This window comes from Lampetra planeri, chromosome 6, assembly GCF_965212315.1.
Source record: "Lampetra planeri chromosome 6, kcLamPlan1.2.h2, whole genome shotgun sequence".
Taxonomy (NCBI): Eukaryota; Metazoa; Chordata; class Hyperoartia; order Petromyzontiformes; family Petromyzontidae; genus Lampetra; species Lampetra planeri.
In genome coordinates, this window is record NC_136112.1 from 3021347 (window position 1) to 3042265 (window position 20919).

Consider the following 20919-nt stretch of genomic DNA (forward strand, 5'->3'; position numbering starts at 1 on the left):
GACACCCTTATATATTCTAGATTTGAAGCTTTCGTGACTGCAAGGATTCACACTCTTAGGTTTTTTCGGTAAAGTCACGTAGGTAAAATTAATGATTTTGTTTATATTATCATTTTTATTATTTATTTGTATTTTTACCTACGTGACTTTACCGAAAAAACCTAAGAGTACACCCCGTATAGCCTTAAAATAGACTGAAGGGGGCACGTGTTGTGAGCGAGCACATTGAAGCCCGCACACAAACACACGCGTCGAGACCAACCCCAACCACCTCTCTCACTTCAATCCCTGCCCACTCCCGCCCAGAGAGATGGAGGAGGAGGAGGAAGGTCGAGGAGGAGGAGGTGGTGACTGTTACTGACGCAGCAGCAGCAGCCACCAACATCCCTCGCGAGGCTGCTCGCTCCGTCCACCCACGCGTGTTTTGGGGCACCTCGTCTCTCCCTACCCGTGTGTAGCCGGCCGCACCATTGTGACCGAGTTCTTGTTGTTCGGGTGTTGGTGGAACAAGGTGCTTGCCGTTAGCGAGCGCCTATTAAGGCCGCCTGCTATAGGGTGTACGAGAGAGGGGGGTGCTAGGGGTAGCAGTATAGAGAGCAATTCCGAAAACACGCGTGCACACATAACACAATTTCACACACACATTCACAGTTACACACGCGCACACTTTGACCCACCTAATTTCACACACGTACACGCGATCGCACGTAATTTCATCACCACAAAAGTTGCATACTTTCACGAACAACGTCACACACATCATTTTCCACGTTTTTCTAGGAGTCAATTTAACAATCATTGTAACGCACACACACACTCACATACAAGTGTACACACGCAGTTCGCACGCACGCCACGCCACGCGCGCAGTCACACAGACAAAGATCACCCGTGTAGCCTTAACAGGTGCTGTTGTTAGTCCTTAGCGAACCACCTATTAAGGTACGGCCACGGAGGTTAATTGTTGGTGTGGCCGGTACCACGGCTGGCCGAAACCCGCACACAAAAAAACAAAGATCCCCCGTATAGCCTTAACAGCCTGTTGGGGAAAAGCGCTGTTAGCGAACATAAAAACGGGCCAACTCACACAGGCACACGTACACACACACACCCACACAGCCCACATGCAATCTTCCCGTGCTAATATAACCGAATACTCGGGACGCACACAGACACACGCACACGGAGGAGGGCAGTGAGTGGCAGGGATGTGGGGCTATCGTTTGATTAGGGGCTCCGTACACAGGTGGCTGCTGGTCGGAGCCGTTGTCGGTACCCTCGGCTACCTGTACAGCAGCAGCAGGGACAGAGGACTGGAGAATCACACAGATACCAGGTGAGTGCCGTGTGCGTGTGTGCGCGGTATGTGAAGATCGGCCTCTGTGCAGGAGGAGGAGGAGGATGGTGCGGGACGCTACTTGGCAATTGGAGGCTGTCGCCCTCCAACAACAGCGGAGGAGGGCAGAGGAGCGACGCTCACAACAACGAGCGGAGTGCCGGGCGGATAAAGCGCATTGTAGGGAGCTCGTGTGGTGGTGCATCCGCCAGTCATCTCAGTCGGTCGACCCATGGCACCTCGGTCTGTCCCGTGACCTCCTGCCATCAGCGAGCCTTCCACACTTCGCGTGGCCTTAATGTGCACCTAGCCTGGTACAAGCCCCGTGTTGACGTCAGCACCACTTAGTGGCGAACGGCAGCTGTGATGTGGGGAGCGGTGGCGCTACGAACCGGACCACCGAGTTCGATACCCGGCCACTACCAATAACAGTGGCAGCGAATATTTGAACCGATCCTGGGGCCTCCCGTAGGTCGACTCAGCCTTACAAGGGCACTTGTTGCGGTACTGTGTGCATGCATCGGCATTGGGGAGACAAAGGCGGCCTCCCCGCCCGCTCGTAAGCGCCGTGCCGGCCTTCATAGGTGGCTATAGGGCTGAACGATTTGGGGAAAATATCTAATTGCGATTTTTCTAACAGATATTTGCGATTTGATTTGCAATTACATTTTTAAAAGTCAGGCTTCAGTTCAATATTCACCGTGTAATAGATTTAAAACACGTGATGGAGCATTAGCACATGATACCATAAAAATATGAACTGCTCTATATATTCTAATGCAAGGATGAGAACTTAAAAGATATGAATTGCTTCCAACATGTATTTATTAAAATGTTTTAATTGAAATAGAACAATGAAACATAGAACAATTGTTAAGTTAAATAAAGAAAGTTTTAATAATAAAAAAGAAAACTCCAATAGGACAAATCGACAAAATATCGCAGCCTTTGCGATTTGCTAATCGCATTGTTTCAAATAGCGATTTCGATTTGAAATCGATTAATCGTTCAGCCCGATAGGTGGTGCTACTCGCAGTCTGTTAAGGGCGATGCATGATACACGGGTGGGGGGTTGGGGGTACCGGTGTCTTTATGCATGTTATACATCCATGGCATGCGATGTTTAGGTATTAATAGTACTCATGAAGAATGGTCATTTAGTGCATGTGGTATTGGTACTGTCTAAAGCACAGCAAGTTGGTACAGTAGGGGGCACAGGTGGTGCATCAGCCAGTCATCTAGTTCATCTCGGTCAGTCGACCCGTGGCACCTGCTGGGTCTGCCCCGTGACCTCCTGACAGCGGGCGTTCGACACTTCACGTGACCTCAAGGTGCACATGGCCTGGCACAAGCGTCGTGGTGACGTCACCGCCACTTAGTGGCGAATGGCGGTTGTTGTTGTTGTCTACAGAGTTCGGTAGTCGTCTCAGAGTAGAGAGGGGGTGGGTGATATTGCTGCTGTTGCTGCTATGGTGTCTCATTTCAAATTGAATAATTTTGAAAGACAATTTTTGGAATATTTTTTTACTTCTTTTAAAGTGTTCAATTGTACGAACGTGAACCATGGCGTATAATGGCGTCACTGGATCTTGAACCTTCAAAACTTGTCAGCAGTTGACACGAGGGTGCCCGTTTCTGAAATGTCTGCCTCTGTTCCATCCAGCAGTGTAAATGGGTACACCACCACCACAGTTAAGGGCCCAACGGTGGCGAGATGTTAACTACCTCGTCCTTGTATACAGGAGGACGTAGGTTCGATCCTGAACCCTGACGCCAATCCCTCTACATTTAGAAACATGTGTTAAGAGTACTTGACCTGCCGTATATTTCCACATTAAAACATCATAAAATACACTCAGTCACTTCCTGCATACATATAAAAAAAAGCATTGTAACCCATCACAAACCAGTACAAGAATCTAAGATTGCATATTTTTACTCATCAAAAATTGTAAAACATTTTAATGAAAAAGGTTGAATAAAAAAATCGTGGCAACGCATGTTTGTGATTATGCCGAGGGATATAACGACAAACAACCTCTCTCTCTGTCTAAATCACGTGACTTCTGTGTGACCACCCCCTGTGAAAACAGACGCCGTTCCATGTGGGAACGTTGAGGCCTTTATATTTTAACCTCTTCCTCCCCTCCCGTCTTTCCTGGCCCTTTGGGTCTCGTTTTTTTTTAACCCCATTCCTTTTCCACTTATTTTCCGTTTTTTTGCGATTTTATCTCTTTCCTTTCCCATTCTTTTTATGTTTTCGTACATATTGTATCCTTGACTCTACTCCCCTTGCCGTGGTGGTGTGCCACAGGTAAAACGCCGCTGGCGGTGTAGGTCAATCAGTTTCAAAGACATTGCACATATTACCAGAGCACTTTGTTTGCATATTTTTTTCACAAGTGTGTGTTTAGCGCAGAATGGTCCCTCGCGAAAATGACTCTAAGTGGCATTTAAACATCTTAACACAACTGCTGTTTTATTAGCCAGATGGGGTAAACTCTCTTCTTATTTACATAGTTTTTAACACTGGCCAAAAGGTCCCGTAGACCAGGGGTCCCCAACCGCCTGGCCGTGGACCGGTGACTGGTCCGTGGCCTGTTAGGAACCAGGCCGCACAGCAGGAGGTGAGTGGTCTCAGTCACAGTTTTGGTTCGCCCACAAGCAGCTAACCCCTAGCCAACATGAGTCAAAAACAAACGTCGCTGGAGATCTTCTTTGAAAAGGGGGAAAGACCCAATGATGACCCCCCCCCCCCCCCACTGGTCCGTGAAAAAAATTGTCTTCCAAGAAACCGGTCCCCAACCTTTTTGGCAGACAACAAAAACAAGAATGCGCAAGTTACAGACTTCACGTGGACTGTTAATAAAAGTAGCTGGGCTTGCATTGCTGTTGTGACATGCGGAACCCACCCATACTGGACATCTCTGATAAAGTGTTTTTTTTATAGCTCATCGGATTTTCCTCCTCCCAGTACAAATAATGATTCCGAGTCTGATTCTGCGTTATGCACGCCTTGAAGGAAGTGATGGCTGGTGGCTGAGACTAAAAGTGGCGAGCCAAGGGGGGAACAACCGTGGAGATGGAACGGTGAAATCATTGATCCTCGTGCTCGGTTGGATCGAATACATCGCAGCGACGTGCGGCGGGAAGGGGGGGGGTGTGACTCCTTGAAGAGGCCTTCATCTAGCAGTGGATTGATCATGGCTGCTGGTGATGGTGAATAATACAAACGCAAATTCTTTATTTTCTATTATTTACGTAAAGTATTTATTGAACGTTGATTTTAAAAAGATGGTTAATTTCGTGTATGGCGCACTCAGATTCCTGGATGAATTGCGCCTTATAAATGTCAATTATTATTATTATTATTATTTTTAAAAATGTAAGGCGAGCGTTATTAGTTCATAGCGTGAGTATGTTCATTAGCTCTGGGCCGTATAACGCTTATAATATTTACTAAAAAATGCATTTATATAAGGGCCACAACCAAAGATCCCTCACACCATCAAATGTAACGTCACTCCAACGGGTCACCGCAGCATCTCACAAAGCACGGTTGGATACGCCGTCAATGACTTCTAAATTCCTTTCACCCAAAAAAGTCCTCTGGCCCTTTACAAAAAAGTTAGACCGACCCCCACGACGATAGAAAACCATAACCCGCTGAGATACACAATAAAGAAAGCTGAAGAAATAAAATAAACCCGCCCCCCCGCTCAGGTTGTATCGTTTTTTATTGTCACCTTATCTCTCCGATGTGGATTTTGAGTCGTACCGGGCATTGTTGTAAAAACTTACAGTGAATCGACAAGAACCGACAGGTCTCCTAGATGAAGTGGGTAGTTCCATCAGCATCCCCTTGGGGCCTCGAGGGAATCGTCCACTCGCACCCCAGAGTCATTCAGACGGCTGCTTGAGTCTGAATGACGCTGTCTTTCCGACAGACCTGTTCTCCCCCTGAGGACGGCTGCTTGCGTTGTGGCCGAAACGTCGTGAGAATTATTTTATTATGTTTTATTTTTATTATTGTATTACTTCCCTTCTACCTGACTTTACCGAAAGAACCAAGAAGATGGCCACGTTCTGTTTACGTGCCTACCCTTACTAGTTGGCTGTGCCGGGTGGTGGCGGGTTTCAACGACACATTTACGCGATCTAACCCAAAAACACCTCTATTATGCAAAATCTGCCTCGACACTTTGTCGACAGCAAACGCAGAGAAGCGCGGCTTTCGCAGCTCAACGTGCAAGGAACGTGGGGACGACGACGACGACGACGCGCAACTTGGATTGCAACGGTGGCCCCACGCCACCGTCTCTCATTCTCGCCGGTGACGTGGCGAGCGAGTTGCACGGGCCGAAGAGAGCGGAGTGGAGCAAATCGACTGTCGTGCTGTTCTTTCTACGCCCTCGTCCTTGCTCCGCCAACGTCGCAACGACCCGCCGGGGCCTGGTGTCCAGTCGTCCAACATCGGGGGTTAATTAAAAAAAATCTTGTAGATCCGCACATATCAGTGCTGTCGTGGGAGGCTATTCGACGGAGGACATCCGTCCCTTGAGTTCGCGTTCATTTTATGGCAGCACGTGTTTTAACGCGAATTATTTTATGACCTTTATAAAATAAAAAAAATAAACCAAAGGCCACGCATTTACGATGCTTTTTGCTGCGTTTTAAACGTTTTACACGTTTTATACATTAAACGAGTTTGCGATTCTTGTACGCTCATTATCTAAAAAAAGAATGTTGTTGGAAAAGTGAAACTTAAAGATTGGATTAAATAACAGGGTACTCTACAATCTTGATTTGAAGCTTTCATGACTGCAGCAATACATAATCGCTGGTTCTTTCGGTAAAGTCACGTAGGTAGAAAATTAAATAAAACAAATCACGACGTTTCGATCGCAACACAAGCGGCCTGATCAGGCCTGACGACGACTGTTTGTGTTGCGATTGAAACGTCGTGATTTGTTTTATTTTATTTCTAACTACGTGACTTTACCGAAAGAACCAAAGAGTATGGGTACTCTACACCCCAATGTCTTTCTTTAAAACTTTTTTGTTTGTTAACCAGCCGTACCAAAAACTATGTATCCGATACGACCGACCGCTTGTGGGAACCGACTCAACGACGTGGCCCAGAGGGGAGGAGGGGGTCAGGTAGCAGGATGGGGTCGCTTCTTGCAGAAATTCGTGGTGGCGCGTTCCACAAACGAGAATTATAACCAGAAAATTCGCGGTGAGTTTCAACCGTCCCGTGGACGTCATTCGGAAAAGAGAGAGCGGGCCATCTGTGCCGGAGTCATGGTGCAGATTTAAAAAGAAAATCGGATGACTCGCACATTACTCGATTGGGGTAATAAACCACGCAGCAGCAGCAGCAAAATCAACTCCCCCACTCGCACTACAACCACGCTAAAACGACTATAAATTCTACCCGCCTGTGAAACACAGCGGCTTCGTGACAGCCTTGCACTATAAGAATGGCAAGAACGCCAAATGTACCAATGATGGTGACGGTAATGTGGTGACGAGTCATATTAATTTGTATAACAAAAAATATGGTTTTGTGTGGTGGGATAATTTGTCAATAAATAGATATATTTACCAAGATGACATACTTTCGTTTTACCGTCAAACAAACACTCGAAATAAATAAATAATTAGAGTAACTGCCTATAGCACAGACTCTAAAACATATTTATTTTTACGTCAATATTTCACCTGAACAAACACACTGAGATGGAACATGTAGTTTGCAAGGGTGTCCAGGGTGTTAGCTGACACACACAGCAAACACGAATGACACGTGTACACCAACATTGTAAACATGCTTACTGAGGCTAAGGTGTTAAGTGTACTACTTTAGAAGTAGAGTCTAGAGAACTATTCGTAATGTGTAACAATTACGCCACCTTTGTGTATCCAGGAGAGCCTCAGTGAGTCCCAAGCCTCTTCCTCAAGAGGGCCCTCAAAGTTAATTCACCACGTCCCCTAAATTCATGGACAAAAACTGTGTAAATTTGTATTCCTGTTTGGGAATGGGATACGTTTTTTTGTAAAAAAAATTAAGGGCCTGCGCATCTGGAGGCCGCATGCGACTCTTTCAGGATTGCTCTGTGGCGTTATTCACGTTGCATTGGCGGCTCTTGAAATATTGAGCTGATGAGCGAATTCGAGCAAAACATTTCTACTCTATGGGTTTTTCGGTAAAGTCACGTAGTTAATTTTTTTAAAATTAAAATAAATGAAAAAACAACTAAATTAAATTACGACGTTTCGGAGGCAACACAAGCTTCCGTTTTCAGGTCCCAGTAATTTTGCTGTGATGGTTCCATCTGAAGACGGAAGCTTGTGTTGCCTCCGAAACGTCGTTATTTAATTTATTTGTTTTTTCATTTATTTTTTTTAACTACGTGACTTTACCGAAAGGACCAAAGAGTATGGATCCTTGCAGTCACGAAAACTTCAAATCTAGAATTATCCGATGTTTGGCTCCCAGCCACGGCTAACATCAGTATCGGAAACTGGTCTTGAGCGCCATTCGCTAATCCACACCGGCCAGTGTGATAAAGTACGATCAAACCATGTCCACGACGTCGTGTGATGGAGGGGCCTTCAAAGTCCTTGCTGTTGTTTTTATCCTTCCCCCGCACCTCCGCTTGGCACGGCTGGCTACGTGCAGTGCGAAAGAAGTTCAGCGTACGCACAAAGTCAAGTTTATTTTGTTTGACCAGCTGGCGAGAACGCACGGGATCGGGATGAGTCTCATTTGCAAGAGTGGCCTGGGTTACCAGTAGCATGACGAAAGCCGACCTAATAAAATAAAGTACAGCAGTTAAGCAAATATAAATCAGCACAAAGCCAACAGCGCCGTCACGGGAGGAAAATCGAAAATATTGCAAAAAGCGTAACTCGATGTCAGATGCTTGTTGAACTCATCATTTGCGCAATGACAAAATTAAGTGACAGAAGCATGGCACGTCATTAGGATGATGAATATGTAAGCAGAGAAGGATGTTCATGATTAATGTTTTGGGTTAGACGGCGTGAAGTATAAATGTGTCGTAACCCTCCACCACCCGACGCAGCGAGTAAGGAGTTTGTCGCGTCAACAAAACGCGCCAATTAGTTGCGACTTCAGCTCCACGGTGTGCTGCAGAGTAAATCCACAAACGCGTGGATTTCATATTGGTCGCGAAAGCCGACGCGTTCGAAGAAAATGATGTACGTCAAATGCAAATTGCACTTCATACAACAGGGCACTAAGTGAATACATTCTGATAATTGGTTCTTTACCCTTCTATCTGGCAACAAAACTGACACCTTTTTACAAGGAGTCATGTTTGCATAGACTATGCAAACATGACTCCTTGTAAAAAGGTGTCAGATAGAAGGGTAAAGAACCAATTATCATATTTTTACTGGCAAATGAGGTTCCCATTGAATACATTCTGTTGACATTTTACTCCAATGAATGAGCGACTTTCTTTTATCGGCGGGTGACTTTTTGCGGGGAAGAGTCGTGGCGGGGGTGGTGGTGGTGGGGTGTAGCAGCCACCTCCTCCACGACATCTTAGGGGCCGTCCATAAATGACGTCACGCGATTTTGGACGATTTTTGACTCCCCCCCCCCCCGCTTCGTCACACGGCGTCACAAAAAGTCAGACCCCCCCTCAAATATGGTAGTATATGATGGGTTTGTTTAATCTAAGAAAGCTGAATGAGGAGTGTCAGCGTCTTTGGCCAATTCCGTATTGTAAAATAAAAAGGTGAACGGTGGCAGCCCTGCAATTGCTTAAACTAAAGACTATGTTTAATGTTACCAGGTAAGGCCCCACTCAGCTATATACCGATGTTTAAGAAGCGACCGGGCCACAAATGATAGCTCAACCAAGTGGCTTATCGTGTGGCAATGTATAGCAGCAGCCAAATACACTGAACGCGTTATGTTGATTCTACCTACACTGCCTAATATACCAACCTACAACTCTGTCCCTCATTCACATGCCTTCCTAGCTACGCCGCTACCTACCTCCCTACCTACCTATCTCCCTGCCTACCTCCCTCAACCACCTACCTGCCTTAACTACCTGCCTCACTGCCTCCCTCCCTCACTACTTCCCATCACTCCCTCACGACCTCAATCCCTCACCACCTATCTCCCTGCCTACATCCCTCACTACCCACCTCCCTACCCTACCCGTCTACCCGTCTCCCTGCTGCCTCCCTACACTTTTCCCAGAGGTAACACGGCAACCGTTCCACGTTTTCCCCGTGATGTTGACCGAGCGATTTGCGCCGATAGCGGGAGGAGGCCCGGCGTGTGAGTGGAGGTGCGCGTGCGTAAGTGTGTCTACACACGTGCACACACGTGCACGTGCATGTGTGTGGGGAGCGGCGGTGCAGCGGTTAGCACGCCGCGCCACAAACCCGGCAGACCCGAGTTCGATTCCCGCTCAAGGCCGACGCCGACGACGATTATTTGAGCCGGTCCTGGGCCTCCCCCAGGTCGCCTCGGCCTCAAATGAGTACCTGGTGATGGTGTGTAGTAAACATCGCCACTCGGGAGACTAAGGCGGCCGGGCGTGGTGCTGGCCACCCACCTCCCTTGTGTGCCACAGTGCCGGCCTTCATCGGTGCTCGCGATCTGCCGGTTGCGGGCGAGTTCGCTCCACCGGCCGAGCCGCGGTGTCTTTGGGACCTTTTTTCCAGCATCAAAATGAAGCCAGAAAAATAATTAGATTTTCCTTCATCTGGCAATAAAACTGACGCCTATCGCAAGGCGTCATCACGATCCCTTGTGAGCGGTGTTTTAAAATGATGGACCCGATTTGAAATCACTTTATCTCTGCAACCACGAACCGCCCATGAATGAAACTCTTACCACTTGAAAGGGCGGGGCATAGAGAGGGCGGGGCATAGAGAGGGCGGGGCATAGAGAGGGCGGGGCATAGAGAGGGCGGGGCATAGAGAGGGCGTGGCATAGCGTTTCAAATGATTACCGCTGGATGCCTCTCCCAGCGCACAAACAGCCCCTAGCCTCAGTCATTCGCAAGGCACACTGCCTCAACGTTGGATAGGTCGCACGGGACCCCAAGACTTGGCGCTACACTCTTGGCCCCCAAGATCCCCAGACATCACACCCTGTGACTTTTTCTTGTGGGGATACGTCAAAGACCGTGTTTTTGTGCCACCGTTAGCGACTAATCTGGATGAACTCAAAAACAGAATCACGGCAGCGGTGACTTCAGTGGAAGAAGACACTTTGAGAGGCGTTTGGGACGAATTCAACTATCGTCCCGATGTTGTCCGTACAGGAGGTGGAGGGCACATAGAGCATTTATAAAATGGCTAGTAAAACTTGAAAACTCATTAAACCGTTTGTAACTTTTTGTGTAATTGTAACATGTTGCCATCGTGAAATATACTGTTTTAAAACACCCTGGTATAACCGTGGCCGCGCGCGCGTTCACGTTCGCAGGACGGCACCGCCTGTCTCGTGCTCGGCGCAGCCGGCCGCGGGAGGGCCGCACGGCGGCACGAGTCGGCGTCCCCCTCTCGACGGAGGGCGGCAGCAGCAGCGGCATCAAGACGGCGGATCCCGCGGGTCGTGCGCGCCGCGGGACGGCATCGTGTTCCTGAAGACGCACAAGACGGCGAGCAGCACCGTGCTCAACATCCTCTTCCGCCTGGGCGAGAAGCGTCGCCTGCGCTTCGCCTTTCCCAACGGCAAGAACGACTTCGACTATCCCTCGCCGTTCTCCCGCTACCGCGTGGCGGGCTACTCGCCGGGCCGCTGCTACGACGTCGTCTGCAGCCACATGCGCTTCAGCCGTGCCGAGCTGGCGCCCCTGCTGCCGCCCGACGCCGCCTTCTTCACCATCATGCGCGACCCGGCGCGCGTCTTCGAGTCGTCGTTCCACTACTACCGCGCCGTGGTGCCCAGCTCGTGGAGGGTCCGGGGCGACGACCCCTTGCGGGAGTTCCTGCGCGATCCCCGTGGCTACTACGACCCGGCGAGCGTCAACTCGCACTACCTCAAGAACCTGCAGGCCTTCGACATGGGCTTCGACAACAACGCGGTGCTGTCGCGGGACGACGGCGGTGGCGGTGGCGGCGCGGTTGGCGATCGGCAGGAGGAGGAGGAGGACATTGTCCGGCGCATGATCCGGGAGGCAGAGGACACCTTCTCGCTCGTCATGATCTCGGAGCACTTTGACGAGTCGCTTGTTCTGCTCAAGGAGCTGCTGTGCCTGGACGAAGAGGACATCACCTACTTCAGGCTCAACGCGCGCTCCACGTCCACGGCGAGCCGAGGAGAGGGAGGAGGAGGTGGTGGCGCTGCTGGTGGTGGTGGAGGCGGTGCCAGCGGAGGTGCTTCTCGCGGAACCGGTGGAAGACACACTCCTGGCGCTGGAGGAAGTCGCACCGGCGAAGGCGACGGGGGACGTGGGACCGAAGCGGATACCGGAGGCGACGATGGGAGAAGCGACGGCCTTGGCCGTAACCCCGGAGGAAATGACGGCGCTGATGAAGCCGCTGGAGCCTCGGCGGCGGCGGCGACGGCGGACGCGCCGCGCATGGACCCGGACACGTACCGCCGCGCACGCCGCTGGAACCGCCTCGACTCGCTCCTCTACGAGCACTTCAACCGCAGCCTGTGGCGCGAGGTGGCGCGCTTCGGCGAGGGGCGAATGCGCGCCGCCGTGGCGTCGCTGCGCCGACGCAACGCTGCGCTTGCGCTCGAGTGCACCGAGGAAGGGGGTGCCGTCGACGCGTCGGCGGTGCGCGACCCGGCCCTCAGGCCGTGGAGGCCGATCGGCTCGCAGCCCATCATGGGCTACAACCTGAGGCGCGGCATCCCGCGGGGCGCGACGCGGCGGGCGTGCCGCCGCATGCTCACGCCCGAGCTGCAGTACATGAGCGAGCTGGGGGCCAACCTGTGGATCACCAAGCTGTGGGTGCGGCTCACGCAGCTGCTGCAGTGGTGACGGGGACGCGCACGCGGCCGGTGCTGTGGTGGTCAGCGCTACGCCGCGCTACGAACCTGGCCACCCGGGTTCGATTCCCGCTCACGGCCAACACCCAGTGACGATTATCTGAATCGAGGTCGAATCAGCCTCAAATGAGCACCTGGTGCGATGTGTAAACATCGCCACTGGGGAGACAAAGGCGGTCGGGCGTGGTGTTGGCCACCCACTCCCTCGTGTGCCTTCCTGGCCTTCATCGGTGTTCGCTAACAGCACTTGCCCCAACAGTCTGTTAAGGCTACACGGGGGCATGTTTGCCTTTGTTTGTGTGTGTGTGTGCGTGCGCGTGAGCGTGGCAATTTCCCGCACCTCTTCGATCTGCACGGTTGGTTTTGTGCCGTGTGAAAGAAGTTCAACGTACATACAAGGAGAAGCGGAGTCGGTTCGTAAAGGTCTGACCGCCCCGAGGCAAAGGAGGATCAAGAAACTTGACAATGGGGCGGTCCCCGAAATTTCAGGGCCCACGTCAGAGAGTGGTCCCTGTAAGCAGACATGACAGAACTAGAGTAGACTCTCGATTTATCCGCGCGCGGTTTATTCGATTTGCGGATTAACCGAGCACCTGAGAGTTTAACATAAATTAATAGCTCGTGGATTTTCCCTTAAGCCCAAATTAATAATCTAAAAACAGTTAGACATTGTCATTCTTGGAAATGTGTATTACAAGTCACGTCCTTAAATCGAACACATTTTTGGCCCGGTTAATCCGAAATACACGTGATCGCCTGTACAGTACAGAAGTTGCATATATTTACAACAGTGGGCAGAGTTTGATTGATTTTGATTGGCGTGGCTCTGCTATCATCCTCTTAGTGAGCAAAGTCTTCTGCATAGGCAAATGTGGTTTTTGGCGTAGAGATCCGCGGAAAATGGTTATATTTTTTAATTATCCGCGGCCGTCCTCCCCGTCTTCAGCGCGGATAATCGAGAGTCTATTGTACTTCTAAGATCACTTCATGGTGAGGTTCGGTCAAATAACTCACAATGGCTAATGCAGCAATGTTTAATATTTTTTACAATTTGTGGTCAAATGTGGATAGTTCTATTAGCACGGTTGGCTACATATGGTGCGAAAGAGCTGCGACATACGTCTGGCCAGCATGGCAGAGTAGGCCAGACAATCAGGGGCTTTGTAGATACCAATGATGTATGGTCATATGAAGCAAGTTATATTGTCGATGACTATGTAGAATTTAGGCACCTAACAATGCAATGACTCACCGATTAGTACGGTTGGCTACATACAGTGGGAGATAAGTTCAACATACATAGTCTAAGATTGATTATTACACTCATGATATGTGCATCGCATTGTGCATGTAGGACCCACTTACTTGCAATTAATACAACTTACAATCAAACGCTATGCTCGTGATACATTTAGGCTAATGCAGTGGACAAAAATTAGTTCGTATTACAGAGACTCTTCTATTTACGAGCATTCGACTTACGAACTTTCAGAGATACGAACAAACCTGTCGGTATGCCCAGTTTCTTGTTCAGACCGAGAGTCGTTAAGTTCAACCACCGCGCAATAGATGGCGGTGGTGGCATCGACATCTGCAGAACGCGAAGAACCAGTGGCATCTACATCTGCAGAACGTGAAGAACCAGTGGCATCGACATCTGCAGAACGTGAAGAACCAGTGGCATCTACATCTGCAGAACGTGAAGAACCAGTGGCATCTACATCTACAGAACGTGAAGAACCAGTGGCATCTACATCTGCAGAACGTGAAGAACCAGTGGCATCTACATCTGCAGAACGTGAAGAACCAGTGGCATCTACATCTGCAGAAAGTGAAGAACCAGTGGCATCTACATCTGCAGAAAGTGAAGAACCAGTGGCATCTACATCTGCAGAAAGTGAAGAACCAGTGGTATCTACATCTGCAGAATGTGAAGAACCAGTGGCATCTACATCTACAGGAGATTATTCAACTTTTAAAGCCATTCCCCGTGTTTAGTGTATGTGCCGTACAACACGTTTTGCCTCGACAGGAGTAAAGTTGGACTTATGAACAAATCGACTTACGACGAACAGACCTCTGGAACCTAACTCGTTCGTAAGTAGAGGAATCCGTGTATTATTTATGACCTTTTCCCCCAGGCAATTGTCATTTTAAAATATCTCGATTTAAAGCTTTCGTGACTGCAGGGATTCATCTTCTTGGTTCTTTCGGTAAAGTCACGTAGAATGGAAATAATAAAATAATAAAAATTAAGCATAATCAAATAATTCTCACGACGTTTCGGCCACAACGCAAGCAGCCGTCCTCAGGTGGAGAACAGGTCTGTCGAGAAGACGTTTCAGACTCTGTATTCTCGACAGACCTGTTTTCCACCTGAGGACGGCTGCTTGCGTTGTGGCCGAAACGTCGTGAGAATTATTTTATTATGTTTCATTTTTATTATTTTATTATTTCCATTCTACGTGACTTTACCGAAAGAACCAAGAAGATTTAAAATATCCGTTTGTCGGATGTCACACCGAGCGAATGAACGTTCGCCGTCTCGCCATCCATCCTATGACACGACGATGACGACTATCGCCATCGTCGTTGACCGGTGCGTCGGGGGGCGCTTCCCCGCTGATGGCTGATCAGCCAACCTGGCCTTCGCAGCGGCCAGAATCCCGTCACTACTCGGGACATCATAGACTTCTCTGGGCGCCGCAGTGGCGAGATGTTAACTATATTCTTAGGTTTTTTCGGTAAAGTCACGTAGGTAAAAAATTAAAATTAATAAAAGTAAAATTAAAATTAAATAAAAATCACGACGTTTCGGAGGCAACACAAGCTTCCGTCTTCAGGTGGAACCGTCACAGCACGACTGCTGCATGAAGTAAGAGAAATTCCAAGAAAACAGTCCTTGTATATATACTGGTTGAGGGTGGGAGGAGCCATTGTGAGGTTCGGTGCGGCTGAAGCACGCTGCTAGGAATGAGCCTTTGTTGTGTAGACTCGTTGAAATGGGAGGTTCCAAGAGTTGTTAAGGTGCGGCTGATGTAAAGGTGCGGTTGCTGTAAATTCAAATCTAGAGATGTTAACTACCTCGCCTGGTATACAGGAGGTCGTGGGTTCGAACCCGAACCTGACGCATGCTGTACATTTGGAGTTTGCATGTCTCTGTCTCTTCCCGTGGTCACGTGGATTTTTCTCCGGGTCCTCCGGTTGTTTTCCTCCCACATTTAGAATCAACGTCACGCATTTAAGACTATTTGGCTGCGATTAATTTCCACGCGATGAAAACGCCACTTTGTTGAGCTTGATAACATTTATGAAGGCCAGGTCGCTTCTAAAAAATTAACCCGTAAAAACAAAGTTTTTCACTATAAATCCTTTATATGCGTGGCGGCTAGAGTCTTCTCGTCCTCTGGCTTGAGATGGCTGCCACCTATGGGTCAGATGATTGTATTAAGCAATTGGTAATTAAATATTTAATTTGTTTTCCCTAAACAGTGTAAAATTTTTGGAATTTTTTTTCACGAACATTAATTGTCTCGCACAACGAGTCTGTGTGGAAAATGTCAGCTCGATTGGATCACGGGAAGTGGGTTAAAAAACGACCGAAAGATTTGCACGGTCGTAAGCAAGCAAGCAAGCACGCAAGCAAGCAAGCACGCAAGCAAGCAAGCAAGCGAACTTAATATAAAGGATTTAAAAAAACAGCTACATCGCTATGGGGCCTTACCCGGTAAAATAAAAAATAGCTTATTGTAGTTTAATAGTTTTTGTAAGTTTAGATGACGATGGCTCATGTCGCCTGAGCCTGGCACCAAGGCTCTCCTCCACTATCTGCACTCCTTTATGTACGCCGTCTCAGCGATGGACCATCCTGGCTTTCTGCTCCCAGTTCGCCGTGGGGAGGGCAAAAAGTTTGATGTGCAGCTTGTTTAACCACGTAGGCTTTCGCGACCAATATCCGTAATGAAGGTTTTCTTTTGGGTTAGATCACGTAGATATGAATTTAGGACCGAAACGGGAAAACTTCTTTCACAGTTCTGGCAAAACCGTCTGATAAAGCTGGTTGTAATCACCGGCGAAACGCCGTAGTCAAAGTGTAAATGTTGTGGGTTTACTCTCCAACACACCGGTGAAATAGTAACTAATTGACACGTTTTGTTTACGTATTTTTTTACTTAATTGGCTTTGTCGGGTGGTGGAGGGTTAACGACACATTTATATTTCCGCGGTCTAACCCAAAACAACCTTTAACATGCGCAGCCGGTCCTTGCGACAAATATTTACTCGAGCAAGGCAGGTGGGAAAAGTGCTGCCCCCTAGTGTGCGAATCATAACTGTCTTAAGAAGGGATTTCAGATGTAGTTCTGTGATGCCAATTCCACGGACCGCTTTCTAGCAACACGAAGAGTCGGCACCGATCTGCAGGAGTTCTACATGGGTTTTTGGTCTCGTGAAACTACGACCGACAGCAAAATCGGGATACAATTGGGGAAGGAACAAAACCATTCCAGTTTCTTTATTTTGCACGTCAGTGGCTCAGAAAAGAGGTATCGTTGAGAGAGTTGGACACGTAGGCTTTCGTGAGCAATTTTATCCATAAGAAAAGTTTTTTTTGGGGCTATATCGCACAAATATGAATATGAATGTGTCGTTAAACCCGCCACCAAATGTGTACTCTCCAACACACCGGTGTGCTGTACTCGTAACTAATTGGCATGTTTACGTGACAAACCTTCCTACTTTGCTGTGTCGGGTGGTGGCGGAATTAACAACACATTTATATTTACGCGATCTAACCCAAACAAAAACGTCATGAAGGAGTGTTGAGACAGTACACCAAGTAGATTGCTCACGCTTATTTGCGCATCTTTCATCTTCACACGTATGGTTTGCATTTCTCTCCTGTTTCGTCCCCAGTTGAAAGTGACTCGAGTAGAAATCAACATTCCCCGCAAATGCATCGTGAAAAACAGTCTGAGGTCAAAGAAAGCTACAAGAGTGAAGCGAGCCCTTCGTGTCATGCAGTCCACGGCCACGCGACGCCCACCACTTCGAAAAAGTGACCCCGACACAACATGTATCAATCACCGCGAGCATAATAGCCACGCTAATCTGGTACTAGAGAGGGAATATTTTGAAGCTGGCAAGAACAAGCACTGTCTTATTGGTTCTTTCGATAAAGTCACGTAGAATGGAAATAATAAAATAATAAAAATAAAATGTTTTATGATATTATTTTATGTTTTATTTTTATTATTTTATTATTTCCACAACGCAAGCAGCCTTCCTCAGGTGGAGAACAGGTCTGTCAGACGCTGTCAAGGCGCTCTTCCCCCTCCAACCCAGCTTAAATATACGCTCCAAGCCTGGGGTGTGTCATTCAGACGCTGTCTCCCCAACAGACCTGGCCTTCACCTGAGGACGGTCGCTTGCGTTGTGGCCGAAACGTCGTGAGATTTATTTTATTACGTTTTATTTTTATTATTTTATTACTTCCCTTCTACGTGACTTTACCGAAATAACCAAGAAGATGAATCCCTGTAGTCACGAAAGCTTTAAATCGAAATTTAACAAGCACTGTGTTTCTAATATGAGCGCGCTCAGTTTGTTCTATCATAGTATAAGTAATTGAGGTGTGTGTGTCCATGCGCATGTTGTGTAACGTATTGGTGTGGAGGGGTGCGCAGTGGAATTGCACTTAAAACTTGACGGACCCGAGTTCGATTACCCGCTCACGGCCAACATCGACGACGAACATCTGCACCGGTCGTGGAGCTCCCCTCTGGTTCAACTCAGCCTCAAATGAGTACCTGGCACGGCATGTAGACATCAGCATTGGGTGAGACAAAGGCGGCTGGGAGCAGTGTTATTGGCCACTCGCCCCTCCTCGCGACACGTGGTGGCCTTCGTAGACACTCGCTAACAGCATCTTGACACAACAGTCCGTGAAAGGCTATATGGGGGATCCTTGTGTAACGTATTATTCCGAAGCAATGCAAAGTTATTGGTTAACAATAGGATGCATTACTCTTGGGGCAAATAAATGAAACTGAAAAAATGCAATTAAACAAGTTTGTGTTTTGCATTTGTGTGTTAATATTTATAAATATGCTGCACTTCAGAGTGTTACAAAAAGCACTATAATAACGGTAACTTGATTTTAATTACGAAAAGCACTCACTAAATTTACAACAACAACAAATACAGTCATTTCGTCCCAAAATTCAAACTAGCCGTACTAATTGCACATCATGGAGAGTGGTCCTTGCAAACGTATAATCATAATAATAATATCCGCTGTTTGCGTCCAACGAAGTGGTTTCCGCGTTTTATCATCTCGGGTGAGTAAGATTTATTTTTTCGGTTATGGATGTAGTGTTCTATATAATAATGGCGATTTACGAATAAAAATTTATATTTCTGCCATGTCTGCGTGTGTGTGTATGGATGTGTTCAAAGTCCAAAGAAGGAGGAGCAGTGGTACACTGATTACCGCAATGCACTTACGAACCCACCCAGCGACCAGGGTTCAATTTTAGTCCATGGATAATATCAGTGGAGAATTGTATCTGAACCGATCTTGCATCCCCACCCCCATCCCACGACTCGGGTACAAACTTCCCCTCCATATGAAGCAAGCAACCCTCCCTGTCCAGTTTCCGCTCCTCCCTCTTCTCCCTGGCCCATCCACTAACCGCCCTCTCCATACCCCATTCCTATTCACCACATCACTTGTAGTTACCCTAATTGTATCACCAATAACCCTTGTAAAGCTCTTTAAATATAAGTGCTTCAGAAGATAAGTACCGAGTGTAGTGGCGGTGGTGGCATCTACATTTGCAGAACGCGAAGAACCAGTAGCATCTACATCTGTAGAACGTGAAGAATCAGCGGCATCTACAACTGCAGAACGTGAAGAACCAGTGGCATTTACATCTGTAGAACGTGAAGAACCAGCGGCATCTACATCTGCAGAACGTGAAGAACCGGCGGCATCTACATCTGCAGAACATGAAGAACCGGCGGCATCTATATCTGTAGAACATGAAGAACTGGCGGCATCTACATCTACAGGAACGTTTAAAGCCATTCCCCGTGTTCAGTGTAGACGCCGAACAACGTGTTTGGAATCGACAGGAGTAAAGTTGGGACTTACGCATACCTATCAACACATATACGGTTTACCCGTATTCTTGTACATGGAAATTGAGTAAAAAAAGTGTTTTGTCTATTTTTTGTGTTTCTCCCTTGCGATGGGACTCTGTAGGATGAACGTTGAGATTTACAAGGGCACCACGGGGTGACAAATAAGGTCTCAATTGGTCTGCAATAAGGTGGTTTACAGGTAAGCTTTAGTTTAACACGTAGGTTTTCGCTACCAATATCATCCAAAATATAGGGTTTTTGTGGGTTAAATCAAGTAAATATAAATGTGTTGTTAAACCCGCCACTACCCGACAGCCAATTAGTAAGTTGTGTCACGTAAACAGAGCGTGCCAATTCGTTTCTCGTACAGCGCACTGATGTGTTGGAGAACAAAGCTGCAACATTTACAATCTGAGTACGACGTTTCGCCAGGTGGCGGGTTTAACGACGCATTTATATTTACGCGATCTAACCCAAACAACAACCACAAACAAGTATAACCCGTAAAAACAAAGTTTTTCACTATAAATCCTTTATATGCGTGGCGGCTAGAGTCCTCTCGTCCTCTGGCTTGAGATGGCTGCCACCTATGGGTCAGATGATTGCATTGCACCATTAAGCAATTGGTAATAAAATATAATATTTTTGTCCTAAAAAGGGTAAAGTTTTGGAAAACAATTTTCACGAACATTAATTGTCACGCACAACGAGTCTGTGTGGAAAATGTCAGCTCGATTGGATCACGGGAAGTGGGTTAAAAAAACGACCGAAAGATTTGCACGGTCGTAAGCGCGCAAGCAAGCGAACTTAATATAAAGGATTTAAAAACCACCTACACCACGGAGTTGTGCTTTACACGAACACTTTAATCGACTTACGAATAACAACCCCACGACTCATGCAGCCAGCTATGGCTGCAGGGTTTTGGTAGTACATGTTGTTTATGTCATTTATTGTGAAAATTCCGACCGTTCCTATGATCACTGTTTCATTGCTTTCGTGGCTTTATTTTGGTGATTTCAAAAAGTTTATTGATTTAGCCATGTTTGTTTGTTGTAGTACAGAGTTAGACTAATGGCTTTAATTTAAGTTGTCTTGTGGTTGTTGTTGTTGTTTGACTTGCATCCCACTGGGATTTTTGCACACAGCGTTGGTGTACGGTGTTTTTTCAGCAATATTTTGCTGTCTTTTCTTGGATTTTCTGTTTGCACTTAGTCACATATTCACTTTAAGATGTTTTCTTGTTCATGTTTTAGTTTTTTATTTGTTGCACCCGATTCAAGAGCCGAATGGCTCACAGGGCTCTACCTAATAAATCAACTTGAACCACCACCACCGCTTTGGAACCCAACCCGTTCGTAAGTCGAGGAGTGCCCTCCCCCCCCACACCCCCCGGCATTCAGATTCAGATCCCGACGCCGACAGCCTGAAGGTTTTT

General features: G+C 47.6%; 1 protein-coding gene across 1 annotated transcript; it reads left to right on the plus strand.

Moving 5' to 3' along the window:
• The first annotated feature begins 240 nt into the window (after positions 1 to 240).
• On the plus strand, positions 241 to 14618 carry LOC144719396 (galactosylceramide sulfotransferase-like). Its single transcript, XM_078595268.1, has 2 exons — positions 241 to 1336; positions 10821 to 14618. The coding sequence occupies exons 1-2, from the start codon at positions 1209 to 1211 to the stop codon at positions 12328 to 12330; spliced, it is 1638 nt and encodes a 545-aa protein (XP_078451394.1). The 5' UTR covers positions 241 to 1208; the 3' UTR covers positions 12331 to 14618.
• Positions 14619 to 20919: the final 6301 nt, after the last annotated feature.

Excerpts from the sequence above, each read along its gene's own strand:
- LOC144719396 (XM_078595268.1), top strand. The coding sequence starts at position 1,209 with ATGTGGGGCTATCGTTTGATTAGGGGCTCCGTACACAGGTGGCTGCTG. Across the intron at positions 1,337-10,820 it reads GAGAATCACACAGATACCAG|GACGGCACCGCCTGTCTCGT; the intron begins GTGAGTGCCGTG and ends TCACGTTCGCAG.